The 27,889-nt window shown below is 50.5% G+C and overlaps 1 protein-coding gene across 1 annotated transcript; it reads right to left on the reverse strand.

Annotated features, from left to right (window-relative positions):
• Positions 1-3,887: 3,887 nt before the first annotated feature.
• On the reverse strand, positions 3,888-27,754 carry PRSS36 (serine protease 36). Its single transcript, XM_038763386.1, has 14 exons — positions 27,724-27,754; positions 27,475-27,510; positions 24,752-24,914; positions 22,438-22,718; positions 19,703-19,869; positions 19,278-19,506; positions 18,959-19,091; positions 17,494-17,741; positions 13,997-14,139; positions 10,539-10,776; positions 6,559-6,700; positions 5,228-5,487; positions 4,977-5,095; positions 3,888-4,818 (listed from the first exon to the last, which is right to left on the reverse strand). The coding sequence occupies exons 1-14, from the start codon at positions 27,752-27,754 to the stop codon at positions 4,540-4,542; spliced, it is 2,469 nt and encodes an 822-aa protein (XP_038619314.1). The 3' UTR covers positions 3,888-4,539.
• Positions 27,755-27,889: the final 135 nt, after the last annotated feature.

Below are 27,889 nucleotides of genomic sequence, written 5' to 3' on the forward strand. Positions count from 1 at the left end.
GAGGCAGGGAGAGAAAAGGGAGCAAATAAGGGCTATGTGGAAGGGAGTGGGGGATGAGAAAAAGTGGGAAAGTACAACAATAAACTGTGACATTCCCTGTCCACAATGAGCTTACAGTCTAGAGCGGGGGAGATAGACATCAATACAAATAAATAAAATTGCAGATATGTCATAAGTGCTATGGGGCTGCGGGGGTGGGGGGGGAGAGAAAAGGGAGCAAAAAAGGGCTATGCAGAAGGGAGTGGGGGATGAGAAAAAGTGGGCTTAGTCTGGGAAGGTCTCTTGGAGGAAATGGGCCTTCAATAAGGCTTTGAAGGGGGGAGAGAGTCATTGCTGGATTTGAGGAGGGAGGGTATTCCAGGCCAGAGGATGTGGGCTAGGTGATGGCAGTGAGACAGGTGAGATGGAGGTACAATGAGAAGGTTAGCACTAGAGGAGCAAAGTGTCTCCCTCACCTCTAGACTGTGAGCTTGTTGCAGACAGGGAATGTGTTTGTTTATTGTTGTATTATACTCTCCCAAATGCTTAGTACAGTGCTCTGCACACAGTAAACGCTCAACGAATTGTACTTTCCAAGCTCTTAGTACAGTGCTCTGCACACAGTAAGTGCTCAATAAATACGATTGAATGAATAAATATAATCGAGTGAGTGAATGAATGAATAAAAGAAGCGGGTGAGGAGGGTGCAAGGTGATGGAGTGCTTTGAAGCCAATGGTGAGGAATTTTTGTTTGATACACAGGTGGATGGGCAACCACTGGAGTTTTTTTGTGGAAGGGGGTGATGTGTCCTCAACGTTTTTGTAGAAAAGTGATCCGGGCAGTAGAGTGGAGTATGGACTGGAGTGGGGAGAGACAGGAGGCTGGGAGGTCAGCAACGAGGCTGATGCAGTAATCCAGAATGCATAGGATGAGTGATTGTATTAACATGGTAGTAGTATGGATGGAGAGTAAAGAGGGAATTTTAGCGATGTTGTGAAAGTGGGACCGACAGGATTTGATGATGGTTTGAATATGTGGGTTGAATGACAGAAGTCAAGGATAACGCCAAGGCCATGGGCTTGAGAGACAGGAAGGATGGTGGTGCCATTTACAGTGATGGGAAAGTCAGAGGACTGTGACCCCTTCTAGACTGTGAGCCCACTGTTGGGTAGGGACCGTCTCTATATGTTGCCAACTTGTACTTCCCAAGCGCTTAGTACAGTGCTCTGCACACAATAAGCGCTCAATAAATATGATTGAATGAATGAATGAATGAAAGAGGAAGGACAGGGTTTGGGTGGGAAGATAAGGAACTCTGTTTTGGACATGTTAAGTTTGAGGTGACAGGAAGACCTCCAAGTAGAGACCTCTTGAAGGCAGGAGGAGATGTGAGGCTGGAGAGAGGGAGAGAGATCGGGGCTGGAGATGTAGATTTGGGGATCATCCGCATAGAGGTGGGAGTTGAAGCCACGGGAGTGATTGAGTTCTCCCAGGCAGTGGGTGTAAATGGAGAATAGAAGGGGACCCAGAACTGAACCTTGAGGGGCCCCACAGGTAGGAGGTGGGAGGCAGAGGAGGAGCCCCTGAAGCAAACTGAAAATGAATGGCCAGAGAGATAGAGGAGAACCGGGAGAGGACAGTCAGTGAAGCCAAGGTTGGTTAACGTGGTCCAGTGTCGAAGGCAGCTGAGAGGTCAAGGAGGATCAGGATGGAGTAGAGGCCGTTGGTTTTGGCAAGAAGATCATTGGTGACCTTTGAGCGGGTGGTTTCTATGGAGTGAAGGGGATGGAAACCAGATTGGAGGGGGTCGAGGAGAGAATCGGAGAGGAATTTGAGTCAGCAGGTGTAGGCAACTCGCTCAAGGAGTTTGGATGGGGTGATAACTGGAGGGAGCCCCAGACTGAGCCCCCTCCTTCCTCCCTCTCCCCATCCCCCCCGCCTTACTTCCTTCCCCTCCCCACAGCACCTGTATATATGTTTGTACATATTTATTACTCTATTTTACTTGTACATATTTACTATTCTATTTTATTTTGTTAATATGTTTTGTTTTGTTGTCTGTCTCCCCCTTCTAGACTGTGAGCCCGCCGTTGGGTAGGGACCGTCTCTAGATGTTGCCAACTTGTACTTCCCAAGCGCTTAGTACAGTGCTCTGCAGACAGTAAGCACTCAATAAATACGATTGAATGAATGAATGAATGAGGGAGCCATGGGGTCAAGGGAAGGGTTTTTTTTTTTTGCATGGGGAGACATGGGCATGTTTGAAAGCCGTGGGGAAGAAGCCATTGGAGAGTCTTTAAGAGGTTGTTCAAAGACTTTTAGACTTTCTAGATTGTGAGCCTGTTGTTGGGTAGGGACCTTGTCTATATGTTGCCAATTCATACTTCCCAAGCGCTTAGTGCAGTGCTCTGCACACAGTAAGCGCTCAATAAGTACGATCGAATGAAAGGCTCATAAGCAGGCTTTCTCCAAACGATGGCTTCTTACTGTGCATGTGCTAAGAATTCTTCAACTCCTTCTCCATCTGATCCAACCCAAGTGTTTTAGAGCAGTAGATCTGAAAAGATCCTGAAACTGTTTCAGCCTCCTCCTCCCAAGCAAGTGAGTGGCTGAACCACCCGAGGCTGCCTTCCCTAAAGATCAGTGAGGATGAGGACTTCCCTTTGGTCAGCCTATCCCGATGTCTAATTACTCTAACCGTCCAGAAGTTCTTTTTTATTTCCTGGTGGTTAATTTTAGCTCACTTCCTCTTCTGTGGAATGTAGGCCTTGTGTTTATCCCTGGGAAAGGTCTAGGAGTTCTTTGTCAGTGGAACCGAGGTGACAAGATCCCACTAGATTTTAGGGCAAGAAGAAGTGGAATTCCTGGAACGCCCTGAACCATGAAGGAGACTGGGAAGAGAAGAGGCAAGGACACTTGCTTGAGTTGGATTTGGGGAAGGCGGTCTGACTGGAGGAAAGCAAGAAATTTGCTTCTTGGAAATTCAAGCTTCCTGAAGCCTCTGCTCAAGGAGAGGTCATTGAGAATAATAATAATAATAATAATGATGGTATTTGTTAAGCGCTTACTATGTGTGAAGCACTGTTCTAAGCGCTGGGGGGATACAAGTTGTCCCACGTGGGGCTCACAGTCAGCACGAAGTAGCACGAACTAGTGGACAGAGCACGGGCCTGGGAGTTGGAAGGTCATGAGTTTGAATCCCGGCTCTGCCACTTGTCTGCTGTGTGACCTTGGGCAAATCACTTCATTTCTCTGGGCCTCATCTGTAAAATGGGGATGAAAACTGTGAGCCCCACCTGGGACAGGGACTGTGTCCCACTTGATTACCTCGTATCTATCTTCTCTGTCTACCGAGAAGCAGCGTGGCTCAGTGGAAAGAGCACGGGCTTGGGAGGGAGAGGTCATGGGTTCAAATCCCGGCTCCGCCACTTGTCAGCTGTGTGACTTTGGGCAAGTCACTTCACTTCTCTGGGCCCTCATCTGTAAAATGGGGATTAAGATCGTGAGCCCCACGTGGGACAACCCGATCACCTTGTATCCTCCCCAGCGGTTAGAACAGTGCTTTGTACATCGTACGCGCTTAACAAATACCAAAATTATTATTACGCCAGTACTTAGAACAGTGCCTGGAACACAGTAAGCGCTTAAGAAACACCATTTAAAAAAAAAATAAGTGACACACTCCTGGAACAAATAACAACTGATACTTGGAATTGCAAGGATGCCTGGCCCAATTTGTGGGGAGATGAGGAGAGCCGGAGTTGATTGCAGGGAGGGGAGGCCGGATCTGGGTCTGATTCACGTTGGGGGATGCGTGACCCTGGTTTAGGGGAGGCTGGGACGGCTGGGTCCGCAGAGGCCGAGGATGCCTGGGAGCTGTTTCCCGCCGATGACAAACGTCCAGCTGACATCAGCCATGGTGAGCAGCTGGTGTCAGGAATGAGCAGCAGATGCCACGTTATCAGACATGAATTTCTCCGCGCACACTCTGCCTCTGACTCAGCGAGCCACCAACCCCTTTTGCTGACTCGGGATCTGGGCGGCAAGCCTTCCCAGAAAACTCCACCTCTCCCGGAGCCGTCCGTATTTGTTTTCCCGGTGGTTTCCTCGGCCTCCCCAGCCCAGTCTCTGTGGTTTTACTGGGTTCTCCCCAGAGCCGGCCTCGTCTCGCGGCCGCCGACACCCCCTTCCCCGGAGCCAGCCGCATTCTCGGCCATGAACCAGCCCCCAGCGATGTCAACCATGTTGTTTATTGTCCCAGCGCCCACGTCCCCTCGGAATTCCTGGGCCTGAAATAGCAGCCAGAACCAGGGTCCAATTAGCGGGGGCCCCAGGCGATGCAGTCACCCGGGAGGGAGGGGTGGCTTTCGAGGTTCCGGCCTGGGGATCCAGACGGGGCGCATTCCAGCTACGTCAGATGGGAAAATGGAGGGGGAAGGGACGAGAGAGGGGAATACAAACCTTCCTGCCCCCTCAGCCCCTGGATGCCTGGTCCTCAGAGCCCAGGCAACTGCTGCCTCTCTTCCTCCCACGAGCCTCGGGCTCTCTCCCAGAACCTCTCAGTTTTGAAGCAGATGAAGCAGGAGGAGGAGGAGAGTTGCCGGAGCGGTAGGGTTGGCTGCTCCATTCGTGTCTGGGAGACAAAGGTCACTGCTTCCCGGGAGGCCAGGGGGTGAGAGAGGCTGTCCCACGAAGGTGACTCCCCCCACAGTCTGGGAGATCCAAGCGGCCTGGGTCCCAACTAGGGCGAAGTGCCTCTGGCTGCCCCTCACGGCCACTCCGAGGAGGGTCCAGGTGCCCCCCTTGTCCAAGCATATGAGAGATGGAGCTGAGTCGATCTGGGGGAGAGAACCGAGGCAGGCTGGGACTCCAGCCTCCTACCTCCTCCAGCCCTCACCCGGCCCTCCGGGCATTCGGGAATCCAGCCTCTCAAGTCCCAGCTCTGTCCCCCCCAGATCCCTTTGGCCACCCACCCAGGGCCCTGATGCCCCCATACCTCCAACTTCTCCTGTCCCTCCAAGTACAGGACACAGACGAGTCCGCCGGGCTGCATCCCCCGCTGGAGGCAGGGACAGAATCTCGAAGGCAGAATGGAGACGGGAACGGCCAACGGGGCTGGGGAAGTAAGATCTGAGCCGAGCCTGCACCGTCCCCCCCACCTTCATTCGTCACCCCCTCTCCTCACCCTGCCAACCACCCTGACCACGGGCTTCCGGCTCCTTTCGTCGGCATGGGAGCCTCGCTCACCTCGGTCTCTTGGGTCCTTCCACCCCAACACTCGGCATCTGGCTCCTGCGGGGATGGTCCCAGAGTGGAGACACACAGGGAGGGCAGAGGGGGATGGCTCCACCGGGCCCCCCAACTCCAGGAGGGCGAAGGAGGGCTGGGAAGATGATCCAGTGGGCAGGTGGACCCTGGTGACTTTCCGGGATATCTCGTGGCCCAGTGAAGGCGGGGTTGCCCCAGTCCTGCCCAGGAACACGTGGAGAGATGCCCCGGAGCCTTGTCTGCGGAAATAAGCCGAAACAAAAAGTTCACCTCCTAGAACTGTCCACCCTCCGCTTTTTTTTTTTTAATGTATTTGTTAAGCGCTTACTACGTGCCAGGCCAGAACTAAGTGCTGGGATAGATACAAGCTAATCAGGTTGGACATAGTCCTTGTCCCAGGTGGGGCTCACAGTCTTAATCCCCATTTTACAGATGAAGTAACTGAGGCTCAGAGACGTTAAGTGACTCGCCTAAAGTCACACAACGGACAAGCGGCCAAGTCGGGATTAGAACCCAGGTCTTTCTGACTCCCGCTTCTGTGGTCTACCCACTGGACCACACTGCTTCTTTACTTGTCCCTCCCTTTCCAACCAAATCTTCTCCCATCATCCACTTTGGCTCATTCACTCCCTTTAGAATTTCCTCCTGGTGCCCTTGGTCTATTCCTTCAGTTTCAACAGCATTTACTGGGCTATTACCGAGAGGGTCTATTACCGTGAGAGATATTTGGGAAATAGGAAGAGAAACACGCCATCACTATCTCCGACAGTTGGGATAAACTCATGAATACACCAGGGCTACAAGTGAGAGACTAGATAGAAACAACTTTCCAACAAATAAACGCATATATCTTTTTTCATGATGCCTTTTTCCTGTGGTTATAATAATAATTATAGTACTTGTTAAGCTAGGCGCCAAGCACTCGTCTTAGCACTGGGGTAGATAAAAGTTAATCGGGTTGGACGCAGTCCCCGTCCCACATGGGGCTCACGGTCTTCACCCCCATTTTACAGATGTGATAACTGAGGTCCAGAGAAGTCCCAAGGTCACGCAGCAGACGTGCGGTGGAGCCGGGATTAGAACTCGGGTCCTTCTGACTCCCGAGATAGGGAGTGGTCTTCCACCCCCAGGGAGGGAAACCCCTATCTTGTGCTTTGCGATTTATTCCATGCCAACCTTCCCGCTCTCTAGTAATCCTCTCTGAGGCAGGAGGTCAAACTAGAGTTAGGAGAGGCTGCCCTCCCCGTTCTGCCCAACCCTGTCCCTTCCACCGAACACACCCATTTCATTTTTGCCAAGAGAGGACTCACCTGAGCCCACAGTGAGCGGCCGCCAGAACCCAGCCGGGGGCCACCAGGGTCCCACCGCAGAGCTGACCCCCAGCAACGTGTACTTCGGCTATCCACGGCCACGGTCCCTTGGCTCCCTCCGGCCCTGGGCGTAGCCCGCAGGCTGTGAGGAAGGAAAGTCCACTAAGTTTTCACCGTTGCAGAGCCGAACATGGACGAGTGGATCCGTCCCCTTTAAGAAAAAATACTCACCCCACCTTCAGCTCCACCGCACCTGTGTACATAGCCCTAATTTATTTGACTATCTTTCTCCCCTTCTAGACTGTAAGTTGATCAATCAATCAATCGTATTTATTGAGCCCTTACTGTGTGCACAGCACTGTACTAAGCGCTTGGGAAGTACAAGTTGGCAACATATAGAGACGGTCCCTACCCAACAGTGGGCTCACAGTCTAAAAGACTAAAAGTTCCTAATTAGCCGGAAACATTGTTTTATGGTCTTTGTTAAGCGCTTACAGTGTGCCGGGCACTGTTATGCGCTGGCGTAGATACAAGAAAATCTGGTTGGACACAGTCCATGTCTCACATTGGGCTCACACTCTTAATCCCCATTTTAGAAGTGAGGTAACTGAGGCACAGAGAAGTGAAATAATAATAATGATAGCATTTATTAAGCGCTTACTATGTGCCAAGCACTGTTCTAAGTGCTAGAGGGGATACAAGGTAATCAGGTTGTCCCACGGGCCGGCTCACCGTCTTAATCCCCATTTTCCAGATGAGGTAACTGAGGCCCAGAGAAGTGAAGTGACTTGCCCAAAGTCACACAGCTGACAAGTGGCAGAGCTGGGATTCGAACCCATGACCTCTGACTCCAAAGCCCATGCTCTTTCCCCTGAGCCACAGAATGACTTGCTCAAGGTCACGCAGCAGACAAGTGGCAGAGCTGGGATTAGAACCCAAGTCTTCTCACTCTCAGGCCCGGGCTCTTTCCACTAAGTCACACTGCTGCCAACTCTGTTGTACCCTACTCTCCCAAGTGCTTAGTACAGTGCTCTGCACATAGTAAGCGTTCAATAAATACCATTGATTGGGCGATTGAATCCCACTCCCCGGGTGGAGCCACCCACTCACCCACATCTCCTCCCCATCTCCATCCCCCCCGCCTTACCTCCTTCCCTTCCCCACAGCACCTGTATATATACATATATATGAATAGAGTAATAAATACGTACAAACATATATATATATATATATATGTTTGTACGTATTTATTACTCTATTTATTTTACTTGTACATATCTATTCTATTTATTTTATTTTGTTAATATGTTTTGTTTTGTTCTCTGTTTCCCCCTCCTAGACTGTGAGCCCACTGTTGGGTAAGGACCATCTCTATATGTTGCCAACTTGGACTTCCCAAGCACTTAGTACAGTGCTCTTGCATACAGTAAGCACTCAATAAATACAATTGATGATTGATTGATCTGGGTTGGCCCAAGCCACTGAGAATATCCCCCCCTTAACCCCCAACTTAAAATCGAGCAGGGATATGATACGTCCCCCTATTTATTTATTTATTTTACTTGTACATATCTATTCTATTTATTTTATTTTGTTAATATGTTTGGTTTCGTTCTCTGTCTCCCCCTTCTAGACTGCGAGCCCACTGTTGGGTAGGGACCGTCTCTATTTGTTGCCAACTTGGACTTCCCAAGCGCTTAGTACAGTGCTCTGTACACAGTAAGCGCTCAATAAATACGACATTGATTGATTGGTTGATCTGGGTTGGCCCAAGCCACAGAGAATATCCCCCCCTTATCCCCCAACTTAAAATCGAGCAGGGATATGACACGTCTCCCTTTCCTGTAGAGGGAAGGAGATGGCCTGAGGAGAATGGATGGGTCTTGAGCGGGCCAAAACCTCTGGTCAGCCCTGGGACTGCCCCGGTCCAAAGTGCGAGCCTGGACTGGAGCTGGGCCTTAATCAATCAATCAATCAATCGTATTTATTGAGCGCTTACTGTGTGCAGAGCACTGTACTAAGTGCTTGGGAAGTCCAAGCTGACAACATATAGAGACAGTCCCTACCCAACAGTGGGCTCACAGTCTAAAAGGGGGAGACAGAGAACAAAACCAAACATACTAACAAAATAAAATAAATAGAATAGATCTGTACAAGTAAAATAAATAAATAGAGTAATAAATATAATAATAATAATAACATTTATTAAGTGCTTACTATGTGCAAAGCACTGTTCTAAGCACTGGGGAGGTTACAAGGTGATCAGGTTGGCCCACGGGGGGCTCACAGTCTTAATCCTCATTTTACAGATGAGGTAACTGAGGCGCAGAGAAGTGAAGTGACTTGCCCAAAGTCACACAGCTGACAAGTGGGGGAGCCAGGATTTGAACCCATGACCTCTGACTCCAAAGCCCAGGCTCTTTCCACTGAGCTACGCTGCTACGTACAAACATATATACATATATACAGGTGCTGTGGGGAAGGGAAGGAGGTAAGATGGGGGGGATGGAGAGGGGGAAGAGGGGGAGAGGCAGGAAGGGGCTCGGGCCTTATCATCATCATCATCATCAATCGTATTTATTGAGCACTTACTATGTGCAGAGCACCGTACTAAGCGCTTGGGAAGCACAAATTGGCAACATATACATCCCCAAGCTCTCCCCTGGGCCACCCCACAGCCAACTGGTCTCCAGAGTGGAGAAGAGTCAGCCTTTTTACCCCAGTTCTCTTCAAGTCATCTTTCTTCTCCTCCCCCAGTGCTGGCCTGGATCACTAGACTCCTCTCGTGACCAAAACTGGAATTCACTGCTTCAACCGGCTCAACTGCCCAGATCCAGGCCAGCTGAATTGGGAATCTTTTCCTGGCCCCTGGGGGCCCCATTTCATTCATTCATTCAAACATATGTATTGAGAGTACTATTGCTCTGCACACAGTAAGCACTCAATAAATGACTGAATGAGTACTATAGAATAATAAATAGACATATTCTCTGCCCACAACGAGCTTAGGTCAAGAGGGGGAGACATACATTAATAATCATAATGATGGCATCTATTAAGCGCTTATTATGTGCAAAGCACTGTCCTAAGCACTGGGGAGGTTACAAGGTGATCAGGTTGTCCCTCAGGGGGCTCACAGTCTTAATCCCCATTTTACAGATGAGGGAACCAAGGCACAGAGAAGTAAAGTGACTTGCCTAAAGTCACACAGCTGACAATTGGCGGCGCCGGCATTTGAACCCATGACCTCTGACTCCAAAGCCCGTGCTCTTTCCACTGAGCCATGCTGCTTCTCTATAATAATGGCATTTATTAAGCGCTTACTATGTGCCAAGCAGTAGGGACTGTCTCTATATGTTGCCAACTTGTACTTCCCAAGCGCTTAGTCCAGTGCTCTGCACACAGTAAGCGCTCAATAAATACGATTGATTGATTGATTGACTGACTGTTCTAAGCGCTAGGGAGGTTACAAGGTGATCAGGTTGCCCCACGGGGGGCTCACAGTCTTCATCCCCATTTTACAGATGAGGGAACCGAGGCCCAGAGAAGCGAAGTGACTTGCCCAAAAAGTCACACAGCTGACAATTGGCAGAGCTGGGATTTGAACCCACGACCTCTGACTCCAAAGTCCCGGCTCTTTCCACTGAGCCACGCTGCTAATCAGGCTGTCCCACGTGGGGCTCACCTTCTAGACTGTGAGCCCACCGTTGGGTAGGGACCGTCTCTAGACGTTGCCAACTTGGACTTCCCAAGCGCTTAGTCCAGTGCTCTGCACACAGTAAGGGCTCAATAAATACGATTGAATGAATGAATGAATGAATGAACTGATCGGGGTCACTCACCCCCCTGGGCGGTGGTTGGGTAGGGACCGTCTCTAGATGTTGCCAACCTGGGCTTGCCAAGCGCTTAGTCCAGTGCTCTGCACACAGTAAGCGCTCAATAAATACGACTGAATGAATGAACTGATTGGGGTCACTCACCCCACTGGGCGGTGGAGTGAGGGCAGGTCTGATTCGTCATCTCTTCCTCTTTGAGATTCCAGTCCCAGGACAGCTGGTCCTCCAGGTAGGCCCCGTGGGTTACGCGGGTGATCCAGACCCCGTGGGACTGGAGTGCGGAGAAGACCTTGGGCCGGGCACAACCTTCAGGAGCCCTGCCCGCTCCTGCGAAGAACCACGTCCCAGCCTCTCGACACAGCAGGCTCCAGCGGGAAGCGTTCTAGGAAAAAGGAAAAGACTTGAGGGAGGCAAAAATGCCCCTGGAATTCTGCTCTCTTCGGCAACCCAACACCAATAATAATCCATCAATCAATCGTATTTATTGAGCGCTTACTGTGTGCAGAGCACCGGACTAAGCGCTTGGGAAGTCCAAGTCGGCAACATCTAGAGACAGTCCCTACCCAACAGCGGGCTCGCAGTCTAAAAGGGGGAGACGGAGAACAAAACCAAACATACTAACAAAATAAAATCAATAGAATAGATCTGTACAAGTAAAATAAATAATAATAATGTTGGTATTTGTTAAGCGCTTACTATGTGCAAAGCACTGTTCTAAGCGCTGGGGTAGATACAAGGTAATCAGGTTGTCCCACGTGGGGCTCACAGTTTTCGTCCCCGTTTTACAGATGAAGGAACTGAGGCCCAGAGAAGTTAAGTGACTTGCCCCAAGTCACACAGCTGACAAGTGGTGGAGCCGGGATTTGAACCCACGACCTCTGACTCCAAAGCCTGGGCTCTTTCCGCTGAGCCACGCTGCTTCTCTTAGAGTAATAGAGTAATAAATACGTACAAACATATACACATATATAGAGGTGCTGTGGGGAAGGGAAGGAGGTAAGATGGGGGGGATGGAGAGGGGGACGAGGGGGTCTGGGAAGGCCTCCTGGAGGAGGTGAGCTCTCAGTAGGGCCTTGAAGGGAGGAAGAGAGCTAGCTTGGCGGATGGGCAGAGGGAGGGCATTCCAGGCCCGGGGGATAATAATCAATCAATCAATCAATCAATCGTATTTATTGAGCGCTTACTATGTGCAGAGCACTGTACTAAGCGCTTGGGAAGTACAAATTGGCAACACAATAATAACAATAATTATGGTATTTGTGAAGCCCTTACTATGTGCCAGGCACTCTTCTAAGCACTGGGGTAGATACACGATAATTGGGTTAGACACAGTCCCTGTCCCACACGGAGCTCGCAGTCTTAGTCCCCATTTTACAGCTGAGGGGTCGGAGGGACAGAGAAGTAAAGCGACTCGCCCAAGGTCACACAGCAGACAAGTGGCAGAGCCGGGCTTAAAATCCATGGCCTTCTGACTCTTCCACCTCACCCTTCACACCCAGGCACTAGCTCACCCCCACCAATCAGTCAATCAATCAATCGTATTTATTGAGCGCTTACTGTGTGCAGAGCACTGGACTAAGCGCTTGGGAAGTCCAAGTTGGCAACATATAGAGACAGTCCCTACCCAACAGTGGGCTCACAGTCGGGTCTCACACCAGACCCGACCCAACCCGGCGGCTGGCCAGTTCTCGGCTGTTGGCAGGTCGAAGAGTCGGGACTGGCGGGGCCCGGGGAACGGCCAGGCCCCCACAGGAACCATCTCCATGGCCGATCCCCGGGTGAGCATGGAAGTGTCCGGTAAGATTATACATTTTCTTATCAATCAATCAATCAATCGTATTTAGTGAGCGCTTACTGTGTGCAGAGCACTGTACTCAGCACTTGGGAAGTACAAGTTGGCAACATATAGAGCCGGTCAATCAATCAATCGTATTTATTGAGCGCTTACTGTGTGCAGAGCACTGTACTCAGCGCTTGGGAAGTACAAGTTGGCAACATATAGAGACGGTCAATCAATCAATCGTATTTATTGAGCGCTTACTGTGTGCAGAGCACTGTACTAAGCGCTTGGGAAGTACAAGTTGGCAACATATAGAGACGGTCAATCAATCAATCAATCAATCGTATTTATTGAGCGCTTACTGTGTGCAGAGCACTGTACTAAGCGCTTGGGAAGTCCAAGTTGGCAACATACAGAGACAGTCCCTACCCAACAGTGGGTTCACAGTCTAGAAACGATATGGGGGCTACCTATTGAAGCCTCGGCTTCAAGGCTGTCCATTACGTCGCCCCTCCTCCCTCACCTCCCTTCTCTCCTTCTCCAGCCCAGCCCGCACCCTCCGCTCCCAAACTGAGCCCCCTCCTCCCCCTCCCCATATCCCCCCGCCTTACCTCCTTCCCCTCCCCACAGCACCTGTATATATGTATGTATGTTTGTATGGATTTATTACTCTATTTTATTTGCACATATGTATTCTATTTATTTTATTTTGTTAATATGTTTTGTTTTGTCGTCTGTCTCCCCCTTCTAGACTGTGAGCCCGCTGTTGGGTATCTATTTTGTTGGTATTGACGCCTGTCTACTTGTTTTGTTTTGTCGTCCGTCTCCCCCTTCTAGAGTGTGAGCCCGCTGTTGGGTAGGGACCGTCTCTAGATGTTGCCAACTTGGGCTTCCCAAGTGCTCAGTACAGTGCTCTGCACACAGCCAGCGCTCAAAAAATAATCTATGATATATATTCCAAGGATTAATCATTATCAATCACGTATTATAAAATATAGAATACTATAGAATATTATGCGACGATTATTAATTACAATGATAATCATTATTGATATAATGATCATTGGCTATGTAATTATGATTTATTATTATTCTTGATCATTCGACTGAATTATTAGAACGATTCTTATCGCGGCCAGGCTTCGGGTCCCTGAATGATGAGAACGATTCTTCCTGCGGCCAGGCTTTGGTGCTTGGCACATAGTAAGCGCTTAGAGAAGCAGCGTGGCTCAGCGGAAAGAGTACGGGCTTTGGAGTCAGAGGTCATGTGTTCAAATCCTGGCTCTGCCAATTGTCAGCTGTGTGACTTTGGGCAAGTCACTTCACTTCTCTGAGCCTCAGTTCCCTCATCTGTAAAATGGGGATTAAGACTGTGAGCCCCACGTGGGACAATGTGATCACCTTGTATCCGCCCCCAGCGCTTAGAACGGTGCTTTGCACATAGTAAGCGCTTAACAAATCATCAATTTTGTATTTATTGAGTGCTTACTATGTGCAGAGCACTGTACTAAGCGCTTGGGAAGTACAAATTGGCAACATATAGAGACAGTCCCTACCCAACAGTGGGCTTAACAAATGCCATCTTATTATTATTATTATTATTATTATTATTAACAAATACTACCATTATTATTATTATCTTCTAGACTGTGAGCCCACTGTTGGGTAGGGACTGTCTCTAGATGTTGCCAACTTGTAGTTCCCAAGCGCTTAGCCCAGTGCTCTGCACACAGTCAGCGCTCAATCAATACGATTGATTGATTGATTGATTGGTTGGTTGATTGGTTTGGGCGTCCCCCCCAGCCCCCCTGGGGGGTCTCACCCAGCATCCGTGGGAGTCCTCCCGGTAGAGCGGGCACAGGAGGCCGGGGGCCGCCGTCTCCACCTGCTGGCCGTGAAGGCAATGACACCACCATCTGCTCAGCAGCTCGGCCTCCAGCACAGAGTGGGGGCCCACGGGTGACCCTAAAGAGGACACACAGAAACACAGCTCACCTCCTCCAGGAGGCCTTCCCGAGCCCCCTTTGCCTTCTCCTCCTTCCCCTCCCCGCTGCACCTGTATATATGTTTGTAGAACATACAAACTGAGAGCCCTACTGAGAGCTCACCTCCTCCAGGAGGCCTTCCTGAGCCCCCTTTGTCCTCTCCTCCTTCCCCTCCCCGCTGCACCTGTATAGATGTTTGTAGGACATACGGACTGAGAGCCCTACTGAGAGCCTTCCCGAGCCCCTTTTGCCCTCTCCTCCTTCCCCTCCCCGCTGCGCCTGTACATATGTTTGTAGAACATACAACCTTAGAGCCCTACTGAGAGCTCACCTCCTCCAGGAGGCCTTCCCGAGGCGGAGCCCCCTTTGCCCTCTCCTCCTTCCCCTCCCTGCTGCGCCTGTACATATGTTTGTAGAACATACAACCTGAGAGCCCTACTGAGAGCTCACCTCCTCCCGGAGGCCTTCCCGAGCCCCCTTTGTCCTCTCCTCCTTCCCCTCCCCGCTGCGCCTGTATATATGTTTGTAGAACATACAAACTGAGAGCCCTACTGAGAGCTCACCTCCTCCAGGAGGCCTTCCCGAGGCGGAGCCCCCTTTGCCCTCTCCTCCTTCCCCTCCCCGCTGCACCTGTATATATGGTTGTAGAACATACAACCTGAGAGCCCTACTGAGAGCTCACCTCCTCCAGGAGGCCTTCCCAGACTGAGCCCCCTCCTTCCTCTCCCCCTCCTCCCCCTCTCCATCCCCCCCACCTTACCTCCTTCCCTTCCCCACAGCACCTGTATGCATGTGTATATGTTTGTACATATTTGTTACTCTATTTATTTTACTTGTACATATTTATTCTATTTTATTCTGTTAATATGTTTTGTTTTGTTCTCTGTCTCCCCCTTCTAGACTGTGAGCCCGCTGTTGGGTAGGGACCATCTCTATATGTTGCCAACTTGGACTTCCCAAGCGCTTAGTAAAGCGCTCTGCACACAGTAAGCGCTCAATAAATACAATTGAATGAATGAATGAATGAATGAATGAAAGAGAGGGTCTGGTGCGGGACATTCTCCACCAGGCCCATCTGGCTCTAGGACAGACGATTTCTCTCCCCCCATTCAAAGTCTTACTAAAGCAGCATGGCTTAGTAGAAAGAGCCCGGGCTTGGGAGTCAGAGGGCGTGGGTTCTAATCCCGGCTCTGCCACTTGTCAGCTGTGTGACTTTGGGCAAGTCACTTCACTTCTCTGGGCCTCAGTGACCTCATCTGGAAAATGGGGGTAAAAACTGTGAGCCCCACGTGGGACAACGTGATGAACTTGTATCTCCCCCAGCGCTTAGAACAGTGCTTAGCACTTTTTAAGTGCTTAACAAATACCAGCATTATTATTAATATTATTAAAGGCACAACTCCTCCAAGAGGTCTTTCCTGACTAAGCCCTATTTTCCTATTTTCCAGGAGGTTAAGCCGTCCTGACTTGCTCACTTTATTCATCCCCTCTCCCAGCCCCATGGCTTTTGTAATTTATTTATTTATAGCAATGTCTGTCTCCCCCTCTATTTTTTAATCGTGTTTATTGAGCGCTTACTGCGTGCAGAGCACTGTACTAGGCACTTGGGAAGTTCAAATTGGCAACATATAGAGACGGTCCCTACCCAACAGTGGGCTCACAGTCTAGAAGGGGGAGATAGACAACAGAACAAATTTAGACTGCAATCTTGTTGTGGATGGGGAATGGCTCTGTTTATTGTTATATTGTACTCTCCCAAGTGCTTAGTACAGTGCTCTGCTCACCAATAAGCACTCAATAAATATGATTGACTTACTGACTGGGGTGGGCGGCAGCAGCAGTAAAGTAGAAGATGGAAGTGAGGCATTTGGAGCCTTGACTCTTGGTCATTTGCTATTTGCCTCACTCCCAACCCCGCAGCACTGGTGTACATATCTTTAAATTATATATTATAAATTATTCATTTGTTTACATTGATGTCTGTCTCCCCCTCTGGACCCTAAGCTCATTATGGGCAGGGAAGGTGTCCACTAATTCTGTTGTATTCCCCCAAGCACTTAGTAGGGTGTTCTGCATGCAATAACAATTGTGGTATTTGTTAAGCGCTTACTGTTAAGCACTTAGAGAAGCAGCGTGGCTCAGTGGAAAGAGCCCAGGCTCTGGAGTCAGAGGTCATGGGTTCAAATCCCGGCTCTGCCACTTGTCAGCTGTGTGACTTTGGGCAAGTCACTTAATAATAATAATGGCATTTATTAAGTGCTTACTATGTGCCAAGCACTGTTCTAAGCACTGGGGGGTTACAAGGTGATCAGGTGGCCCCCCCACGGGGCTCACAGTCTTCATCCCCGTTTTACAGATGGAACTGAGGCCCAGAGAAGTGAAGTGACTTGCCCAAGGTCACACAGCTGACAAGCGGTGGAGTCGGGATTTGAACGCCTGACCTCTGACTCCAAAGCCCAGGCTCTTGCCACTGAACCACACTGCTTCTCCAGACTGTACTATACCATACTGTAATATACGATATACTATCCCATTCCCAAGCACTTAGCACAGTGCTCTACACACTGTAAGCACTCAATAAAAAAATACAATTGAATGAATGAACGATATAGTCCCCAAAGCTATATCTTACTCTGTGCCTCAGTTACCTCATCTGTAAAATGGGGATTAATAATAATAATAATGATAATGTTGATATTTGTTAAGCGCTTACTCTGTGCCAAGCACTGTTCTAAGCACTGGGGCAGATACAAGGCAATTAGGTTGTCCCACATGGGGCTCACAGTCTTAATCCCCATTTTACAGATGAGGTAACTGAGGCACAGAGAAGTGAAGTGACTTGCCCAAAGTCACACAGCTGACAAGTGGCGGAGCCGGGATTTGAACCCATGACCTCTGATTCCAAAGCCCGAGCTCTTTCCACTGAGCCACGCTGCTGATTATGACTGTGAGCCCCCCGTGGGACAACTTGATCACCGTGTAACCTCCCCAGTGCTTAGAACAGTGCTTTGCACATAGTAAGCGCTTAATAAATGCCATTATTATTATTATTATTACTGTGTTCCAAGCACCGTTCTAAGCACTGGGGTAGATACAAGCTCATCGGTTAGGACGCAGTCCCTGTCCCACATTGGGCTCTCAGTCTTAATCCCCATTTTACAGATGAGGGAACTGAGGCCCAGAGAAGTGAAGTGACTTGGTCACACAGCAGACCCGTGGCGGAGCTGGGATTAGAACCCATATCCTCTGATTTCCAGGCCCATGCTCTTTCCACAGTTCTACCGATTGATTGATCGGGGTGGTCTCTGGGGAGAGGAGGGGAAGGGCTCCTCACCCCCACGGCCCCAGGGGGCCAGGCGGCACCGGCTGCTGGGCAAGAAGTAGTGATCGGCGTGGGGCAGGCATAGAGGCTGGATATCCTCACTCAGATTCACTGGGGCCTCTAGCTTCAGCAGGGCCAGATCGTAGTCGGCATCTTGGGTGAAGTTCTCATTCGGGACGAAGTGGGTGATGGGGACGGAGCGGACCCCCGGGGGCAGGAGGACCCTCCAGCCGCTGATGTTGGGGGACAACGTGTCCGACCTGTGGAGCAGAGAAGGACACCTCGGGTCTGCTGCCTCCCAAATTAGGCCCTGCCTCCCCCCAAACGAGGTGGCTCTCCCACACCCCGGTTCCCCCCTAGGCTGAGCTCTAGCATCCCCCTACCCCTCTCTCAGATCAGGCCCAGAATCCCACCTGGATGCCCTGCTCTGGCCCTGCCCTCCTGAGGGGAGGCAGGGGCTGGGTCATCAATCGTATTTATTGAGCGCTTACTGTGTGCAGAGCACTGTACTAAGTGCTTGGGAAGTACAAGTTGGCAACATATAGAGACAGTCCCTACCCAACAGTGGGCTCCCAGTCTAAAAGGGGGAGACGGAGAACAAAACCAAACATACTAACAAAATAAAATAAATAGAATAGATATGTACAAGTAAAATAAATAAATAAATAAATAGAGTAACAAATATGTACAAACATATATACATATATACAGGTGCTGTGGGGAAGGGAAGGAGGTAAGATGGGGGGATGGAGAGGGGGACGAGGGGGAGAGGAAGGAAGGGGCTCAGTGTGGGAAGGCCTCCTGGAGGAGGTGAGCTCTCAGCAGGGCCTTGAAGGGAGGAAGAGAGCTAGTTTGGCGGATGGGCAGAGGGAGGGCATTCCAGGCCCGGGGGATGACGTGGACCGGGGGTCGATGGCGGGACAGGCGAGAACGAGGCCTAATGGTGAGGAGATTAGCGGCAGAGGAGCGGAGGGTGCGGGCTGGGCTGGAGAAGGACAGGAAGGAGGTGAGGTAGGAGGGGGCGAGGTGATGGACAGCCTTGAAGCCCAGGGTGAGGAGTTTCTGCCTGATGCACAGATTGATTGGTAGCCACTGGAGATTTTTGAGGAGGGGAGTAACATGCCCGGAGCGTTTCTGGACAAAGACAATCCGGGCAGCAGCATGAAGTATGGATTGAAGTGGGGAGAGACACGAGGATGGGAGATCAGAGAGAAGGCTGATGCAGTAGTCCAGACGGGATAGGATGAGAGCTTGAACGAGCAGGGTAGCGGTGTGGATGGAGAGGAAAGGGTGGATGTTGGCAATGTTGCGGAGCTGAGACCGGCAGGTTTTGGTGACGGCTTGGATGTGAGGGGTGAACGAGAGAGCGGAGTCGAGGATGACACCGAGGTTGCGGGCTTGTGAGACGGGTCCTGGTGATGACCTTGAGCGGAGACTCCGGAGCACAACGTTTCCCCCACCCGTGGCGGCCACTCACCCCAGGAAGCAGCTGGCGGGAGCAAGGACCCACTTGTCTGACACCAAAACTCCGTGGCAGGGCTTGCTGGCTCCTGGGACCACCACCTCTGACCTCCATGGCCAGGTGCCGGGATGAGGGGCTTGCCCACACACTGAGGGGAGGCGAGACGCTGGGTCGGTGGCTGGGGGGGAGACTGTCTTCCCCTAGACCGGACCCAGAGTTTCTGCCTCCCCTGGGTCAGATTCCGTTTCCTCCTCGTCCGGAACCCAGGCCCCTTGGCCTCCGCCTCTCCTCCTCCCACATCGAAGCATCCCTTCCTCACCCTGGACCAGCCTACCGGGGAGGGCGAGAGTGCAGTTCTTCTCCTCAGGGGGTTCCGATGGCGGGGGCTCGGGCTGGGAGAGGAAGGTGGCTCTCGTCTTCTCCCGGATCCAAGCTTCGTAGCGGGCCACGGCGGTAAAGACCCCGGGTCGGTTTCTCCGTCCGCAGCCAAAGCCGAAGCTGGTGATCCCGGCCTGGACCCAGTGGCCCCCTTCCTCACAGACTAGGGGCCCCCCAGAGTCTCCCTGAGGAAGGGGGCTCGGTGGGTTAAGTGTTTAGGAGGGGAGAGGGTGGTGGGAGGACAGGGGCCTGGGGTCAGGATTTGGTAAGTTGACAGAAGAAGGAGAGTGATAGCGGGGTGGGCAGTGGGCCAGGGGCCACGGGGCCTGGAAAGGGCGAACCTGGGGGCAAGAAGGCCCACAGGAGGCAGGGTGGGTATACCTGACAGGTATCCCGCCGACCTTCTCTGTAACCAGCGCACAGCATTCCCGGCAGTAGTTGGAAGGTGAGGTTGAAGGGCCCTGGCTGGCTGTAGAAGCACTGGCAGGCTGTCCCTCCAAGGAGACGTAGCTCCACCTGCTGAAGCCCCCATGATGGAGGCAGTGGGTCTGAGGGGAAAGGAGGGGAAGGTGAAGAGCTGGGAAAAGGAAGGAGCCAACAAGTGGAATAATAATAATAATAATAATAATGGCATTTGTTAAGCGCTTACTATGTGCAAAGCACTGTTCTAAGCGCTGGGGGGGATACAAGGTAATCAGGTTGTCCCACGTGGGGCTCACAGTCTTCACCCCCATTTTACAGGTGAGGGAAGTGAGGCTCGGAGCAGTTAAGTGGCTTGCCCAAGGTCACAAAGCTGACAAGTGCTTAGAAAGGTGCTTTTGCACAGAGTAAGCGCTTAATAAACGCCGTTATTATAAGTGGCAGAGCTAGGATTCGAACCCACGACCTCTGACGACTTGGAGAGGAGTCAGGCAGCAAGGTGAGAAGCGGTGTGGCCTAGTCAGTCAGTCGGCCAGTGAGTCACATTTAGCGAATGTTGACCGGGTGCAGAGCACTGTACTAAGCACTTGGGAGAGTACAATATAACCAACACATTCTCTGCCCACAACAAGCTTCTAGTCTGGAGGAAGAGATAGGCATTAATATAAATAAATAAAATTACAGATATGTGCATAAATTCCGTGGCCTAGTGGATACAGCATGGAGCTTGGAAGTCAGAAGGACCTGGGTTCTAATCCCAACTCTGCCACACGTCAGCTGTGCAGCCTTGGGCAAGTCACTTTGCTTCTCTGAGTCTCAGTTACCTCACCTGTAAAATGGGGATGAAGACTGCGAAGCCCACTTGGGACATGGACTGTGTCCAACCTGATTAACTTATATCTACCCCAGTGCTTAATGCAGTGCCTGAAACATAGTAAACACTTAATAAAAACCATTAGGAAGAAACGCTGGAGGTTTGGATAGGGATGAGAAAAGGGGTTGGCTGGAGAACGTAGAGCTCAGAGGAGATGGAAAATTGGGAAAGAGTGAAAATCTTGAACTGGGCCAAAGACCAGGAGAGATGGGAAGAGGATGAGAAGAAAAGGCAGATGCAGAAATGGATGAAGAGTGATGGTGGAAGAGGGAAGAAGAAATGGGGGAAAAGGGGCTGGAAAGGTGAGGCCGGGTGGAGAGAGGCAAAGAAGGATGGAGAGATGGATGAGTAAGGAGGGGTGGAAAAAAAGAACTGGGAGGAGATAATAGAAAGACATATGGCGATAGAGAGAAGGGAAAGGATGGAGAGATGGATCTGTGGGTAGGCGAAGAAAGCTGAAGGACAGAAGAGAGGGAGAAAGGTAAAGATGCAGAGAGGCGGCAAGATAATAATAATGGCATTTGTTAAGCGCTTACTATGTGCAAAGCACTGTTCTAAGCGCTGGGGAGATACAAGATGATCAAGTTGTCCCACGTAGGGCTCACAGTCTTAATCCCTGTTTTACAGATGAGGTAACTGAGGCTCAGAGAAGTTAAGTGACTTGCCCAAGGTCACACAGCAGATATGTGGCAGAGCTGGGATTTGAACCCATGACCTCTGACTCCAAAGCCCGTGCTTTTTCCATTGAGCCACGCTGCTTCTCTATGGGGGTATGTCATAGACATGGCAATGGATAAGGGGGAATGGAAGGAGAGAGGAGTTGTTTTTTTCAAGAAGTACTTGTTAAGCACTTCTTAACAAGTTAGTTAACTGGCTTCTTAGCTTCTTAACTGGCTAGTTAAGTACTAGCCAGGCACTGTTCTAAGTGCTAGGGGTAGATCCAAGCTAATCAGGTTGGACACAGTCTATGTCCCATGTGGGGCTCACACTCTTAATCCCCAGATCATCATCATCATCATCATCAATCGTATTTATTGAGTGCTTACTATGTGCAGAGCACTGTACTAAGCGCTTGGGAAGTACAAATTGGCAACATATAGAGACAGTCCCTACTCAACAGTGGGCTCACAGTCTAAAAGGGGGAGACAGGGAACAAAACCAAACATACTAACAAAATAAAATAAATAGAATAGATATGTACAAATAAAATCAATTAATAAATAGAGTAATAAATATGTACAAACATATATACATATATACAGGTGCTGTGGGGAAGGGAAGGAGGTAAGATGGGGGGGATGGAGGGGGGACGAGGGGGAGAGGAAGGAAGGGGCTCAGTCTGGGAAGGCCTCCTGGAGGAGGTGAGCTCTCAGCAGGGCCTTGAAGGGAGGAAGAGATGAGGTGACTGAGACATGGAGAAGTTAAGTGACTTGCCCAAGGTCAAAAGCAGGCAAGGGGTGGAGCTGGGACAAGAACCGGCTAGAATACTATAATAATAATAATAATGGCATTTATTAAGCACTTACTATGTGCAAAGCACTGTTCTAAGCACTGGGGAGGATACAAGGTGATCAGGTTGTCCCACGGGGGGCTCACAGTCTTCACCCCCATTTTACAGATGAGGGAACTGAGGCTCAGAGAAGCGAAGTGACTTGCCCAAGGTCACACAACAGGCATGTGGGGGAGCTGGGATTAGAACCCATGACCTCTGACTCCCAAGCCCGGGCTCTATCCATTAGGCCACGCTGTTTGGACGGCGTCGGAGACACCGCACGTCCCCTCAGAGACACACACCACTCCACGCCACCCAGGGTCCGCTCACCCTCCTCCTGAAGGTCTCCCCAGCCCGTGGCCCAACAGGTGGCCCCACTGGGGAAGCGATGGGTGGCTCGGGGCAGGCAGACGGTCCGGACAAAGTCCGTGATGTTAGCAGGGGTAGCCAGGCGGAGCAGGGCGATATCCTCTCCAAATTCCACGCTTGTATAGTTCTCTGGGATCAGGATGGTCACCACCGCTCGGTGCTGCTCATAACTCCGCCGCGTGTCCTGAGACCACAGGCCCAGGTGGGCTGACCAGCCCTCCGCCTCCGACATTGTCCCATTACTGGGGGAGAGAGATGAGGGAGGGGAGCTCGTGAACCAGGCAAACCAGCCTCAGTGTATACGGACTCCAGCGATCGATGGTATTTACTGAGTGCTTACTGTACGCAGAGCAGTGGACTGAGCGCTTGGGAAGGAATAATACTGTAGAATTGGTAGACAGGGTCATCATCATCATCAGTCGTATTTATTGAGCGCTTACTATGGGCAGAGCACTGTACTAAGCGCTTGGGAAGTACAAATTGGCAAATTGGCAGGGTCCCTGCCAACAAGGAGCTTACAGTCTACAGTCTATATGGGTTGGGGAAAACTGAATTGAACTCGTGAGGCGGAAGGCCCAGGCTGCTTATGTAGACGTTTCTGCGTGGAAAGGCAGCACCTGTACATATGTATCATCATCATCATCATCAATCGTATTTATTGAGCGCTTACTGTGTGCAGAGCACTGTACTAAGCGCTTGGGAAGTACAAATCGGCAATATAGAGACAGTCCCTACCCAACAGTGGGCTCACAATCTAAAAGGGGGAGACAAAACCAAACATACTAACAAAATAAAATAAATAGAATAGATATGTACAAGTAAAATAGAGTAATATGTACAAACATATATACATATGTACAATCGTATTTATTGAGCATATTTATTGATATGTATATATGTTTGTACGTATTTATTACTCTATTTATTTATTTTACTTGTACATATCTATTCTATTTATTTTATTTTGTTGGTATGTTTGGTTTTGTTCTCTGTCTCCCCCTTTTAGACTGTGAGCCCACTGGTGGGTAGGGACTGTCTCTATTTGTTGCCAATTTGTACTTCCCAAGCGCTTAGTACAGTGCTCTGCACATACTAAGCGCTCAATAAATACAATTGATGATGATGATGATGATTTATTTATTTATTTTACTTGTACATATCTATTCTATTTATTTTATTTTGTTAGTATGTTTGGTTTAGTTCTCTGTCTCCCCCTTTTAGACTGTGAGCCCACTGTTGGGTAGGGACTGTCTCTATTTGTTGCCAATTTGTACTTCCCAAGCGCTTAGTACAGTGCTCTGCACATAGTAAGCGCTCAATAAATACGATTGATGATGATGATGATGAGAAGCTGGAGCTGGAGGGGAGGAAACACCTCAAACCCCGGGGATATAAAAAGACTAGTTCCAGTTGGATATGAGCTGATCTCAACTCCGGCCTGAGATCTAAGGGAGAAAAGGAAATGCAGGGAGATAGACCGACATATTGACTGATCTGTAGTGCATTTAATCAATCAATCAATGGTATTTATTGAGCATTTACTGGGTGCAGAGTACTATACAAAGCACCTGGTAAAGTACAACTTAACAGTGGGTAAACACCTCCCCTGCCCACTAGGAGCTTACAGTCTAAAGGACTTAGTACAGTGTTTGACACATTGTAAGCACTTAACAAATGCCACAATAAATAAAAAGTAAAATGGATCGACGTGGGCTCAAACCGGCAGATGTATGGAATAATAATAATAATAATAATAATAATAATAATAATAATAATAAGGCATTTGTTAAGTGCTTACTATGTGCAAAGCACTGTTCTAAGCTCTGGGGGGATACAAGGTGATTGGGTTGTCCCACATGGGGCTCATTTTACAGATGAGGTAACTGAGGCTCAGAGAAGTTAAGTGACTTGCCCAAGGTCACACAGCAGACGAGTGGCGGAGCTGGGATTTGAACCCATGACCTCTGACTCCAAAGCCCAAACAAGGAAGACCTGTCTCAGGAACCGAAGGACCAAACTTAGGATGTTTATGGTCTGGGTCATGTACGAATTCATTCATTCAGTCGTATTTATTGAGTGTTTACTGTGTGTAAAGCACCGCACTAAGCACTTGGAATGCACGTATGAATGCAAATGTGTGATTATGGGCTGGGTTTGGAGACCAGGAATGGGCCTGGGGATTTGGTGGGTGGGTGGGGAGGGCTAGTCAGAACCTCAGTCAGAGTGTGAGATGAGCAAGCTGATCTGTGTGAGAAGATACAGGCCGGATACTCACTCCACCACGCAGTGAGCTGCAGAGAGGACCCAGGAGTCCGCGATGAGGCTGCCTCCACAGATGTGGCCCTCATCATGATGAAGACTCACCTGCCATGGCCAGGCCCCTGGCCGGGACTCGGAACCACCCACGATCCGAGCTGAGGGGTGGGGGATACCGCAATCTGGAAGAGGAACTCACGGTGGGTCAGAGTCCATTTTTCCCTTGAGCCCAAGAACTCTCCCTGTCAGACCCCATTCCTGGTCCACAAGCCGGGAGACCAGTCCAAGGCCGGATTAAAGTCAGGACAGACCTGGACCAGAGGATGTTCGAAGGGCCTCCCCACAGTGAGGATGCGCCCCTTCTCCTGGACCGTTCTTCCTTCCCCAGCCCTGCCGGCGCTGTTTGAACCCAGAGCAGGAGTGTGGCAGAGGGTAGGGTGGGGAGAGCTATTGAGACATGGGACAATGGACCTAATGCCCTTTGCTCAATCATTCAAGCAACCCTGATAGTGCCCCCGCCCTAAACTCTTGAATCGTCCTTCTAGACAGATTTTCCTTCACCCCCAAGACCCTCAGAACTCCTTTAGTGGTCTCTGTTGTAACTTTCAGAATCCAAATGTGAAGCCCTTCAGTCTCATTTCCATATTTGCAGTCCAGTATCCGACTCTTGGAATTCTCCTGGGATGGGTTTGTGGTAAATTGACCAGATTTCTGGTGGTATTAAGCAAGGCGGGGGAAGGATCTCAAGCGGTAGGGTTGGGGAACAGACAGATGGGGATGGACAGAAAGGGAAGTGGGAAGAGAAAGAGGGAGAGAAAGAAAGAAGGAAGCAGGGAGAAAGGGAATAGGAGGGAGGAAAGGGAGAGGGGAGAGAGGGAAGGTGGAGAGGAGAGAGAAGAAAGGGGAAGGGGGAAGCAGAGGAGAGGGGAGGAAGGAAAGGAGAGAAGGGAAGGAGAAAAACAGGAGAGGGGCGGGGAAAGGCAGAGGAGAGGGGAGGAAGGAAGGAAGAGGAGAAGGGAAGGAGAAAAACAGAGGAGAGGGGAGGGGGAAAGACAGAGGCGGAAAGGCAGAAGCGAGGGGAGGAAGGAAGGGAGAGGAGAAGGGAAGGAGAAAAACAGAGGAGAAGGGAAGAGGGAAGGCAGAGGAGGGGGAAGAGGGAAGACAGAGGAGGGGGAGGCAGAGGAGAGGGGAGGGGGAAAGGCAGAAGAAGGGAGAGTGGGGGAAAGGCAGAGGAGGGGGAGGAAGGAAGGAAGAGGAGAAGGGAAGGAGAAAAGCAGGATGGGGGGGGGAAATATAGAGGCAGAAAAGGCAGAAGTGAGGGGAGGAAGGAAGGGAGAGGAGAAAGGAAGGAGTAAAACAGAGGAGAGGGGAAGAGGGAAGGCAGAGGAGGGGGAGGCAGAAGAGAGGGGAAGGGGAAAGGCAGAGGAGAAGGGAGGGGGAAGGCAGAAGAAGGGAGAGGGGGGAAAGGCAGAGGAGAAGGGAGGGGGAAAGACATAAGAAGACGGGAGGAAGGCAGAGGAGAGGAGAGTGGGAAAAAGGGAGAAAGGACCAATTAACCCCAGTTGCTCCACTGTTGGTTCAGATCCAGTACCCAGGCGGCCGCAGCGATGGCCCCAGTGGCCTGGCTCAAGGCAGGCCAGGTTGTCTGGGGCCGCTGCCATCTTTGCTTTCACCCAGATGGCGGAGACAGTGATTGAGAGCTCAGTGTCCCCTTGTTGCCTGGCACATCCTGGGACGTTCCAGAAATGCATTCCAAAAGTCCCCACACGCAGCTCTAGGATGGACGTTTTTGTCTTGAATGATATTGCTAAGTGTCTACTACGTGCCGGGAACTATACTAAGTGCTGGGGGAGAGACAAGGTAATCAGGTTGGACACAGTCCATGTCCCACCTGGGGCTCACAGTCTTAATCCTCTTTTTACAGATGAGGTGACTGAGGCAAAGAGAAGTTCAGGGACTCTCCCAAGGTCACAGAAGCAGACATGAGGCAGAGCTAGGATTAGAACCCAGGTCCTCTGATTCCCAGACTAAGTCTCTTCCCACTAGTCTGAGCTGCTTCTCTTGTTCAGTAGGGATGACAACAGCAGTGAAAGAGACCGTGGTGGTAACAAGGAGAAAGAGAAGAGGAAGAAAAGGAAGAGCAGGAGAAAGGGGCTTCCAAACGTCTCCTCCCAAGATACAGCTGTCAGGGCCGCAGTTCTCCTTCCGCCACCTGAGTCTAAAACAGATCCCACCCCGGGCCTTTTGGCTCCTGAGGTAGAAGAGCCCCCAAACCGTGATGGTCTGGCCTATTGCTGTGTTTCTGGTCACCTTAGAGAGAGGGATGGAAAAACAACTGGGAAACAGTTAAATACATATCTGATTTTAAAGAAAATCAGCTGTAGTTCAGAGCTTCAGGATTAGAAGCTTATGAAATAGCCCCGCGATCCACCCTGAGATCAATAGAGAAGAGGAAGCCATATATTAAACCACCTACTTATTCCCTCTCTCAGCCTTCCAGCTCTGACCCCACCCTCCACCAGCCAGCCCCCAGGTGCCCTTTTTCCAAGCTCCCCCCTGCTCTTCTTTCCAACTTCTGCTTTCCTCTCTCTCTCACTGCTCCGGGCCCTCAGTTGTCCCTCCCAATCCTGGTTCTTCTCCCAGGAGTCATGCCTGCACATTCCCCGGCTTTCCCACCGCTTCCAGACCCCCTACTTGATCTTGAGAAAGCAGGCATCCCGTCGCTCAATCCGCTTGCTTTACCTGGAACTTGTGTGTCTCCTGGGTCACAGCTGAACACTGGAGAGATAAAGAGGAAGATCGGCTAAGGGGATGAGCACCAGAGTCTGGGAAGGGAGCGCGAGGGATGGAGGGGAAATCAAGAGGGTAGAGGGGCAGGATGCTGAGATTTCGCCCCTGTCCTTCCTCTCAGAACTAGAAATTCTGCCTCCCTCTCCTTACAAGGCTCTTCTCCCTGCTCAGAATTCAGGAATACTATCCCCCAGCACTTACCCAGGAGCAGAAGCAGGTGGATGGGGAACATGATGTTTCTGGGTACAGGGTGGCAGGACTCTGGGGACACCTAGGAGATCTTGCTCCTCAGCCAGCCGCTGCACTGCTCCAGGCTTCTCCAATTGGTCCCAGTTTCCAGCTCCACCCTTGTAGGGAATCCGAGAGG

Source organism: Tachyglossus aculeatus, chromosome 21 (assembly GCF_015852505.1).
Source record: "Tachyglossus aculeatus isolate mTacAcu1 chromosome 21, mTacAcu1.pri, whole genome shotgun sequence".
Lineage (NCBI taxonomy): Eukaryota > Metazoa > Chordata > Mammalia > Monotremata > Tachyglossidae > Tachyglossus > Tachyglossus aculeatus.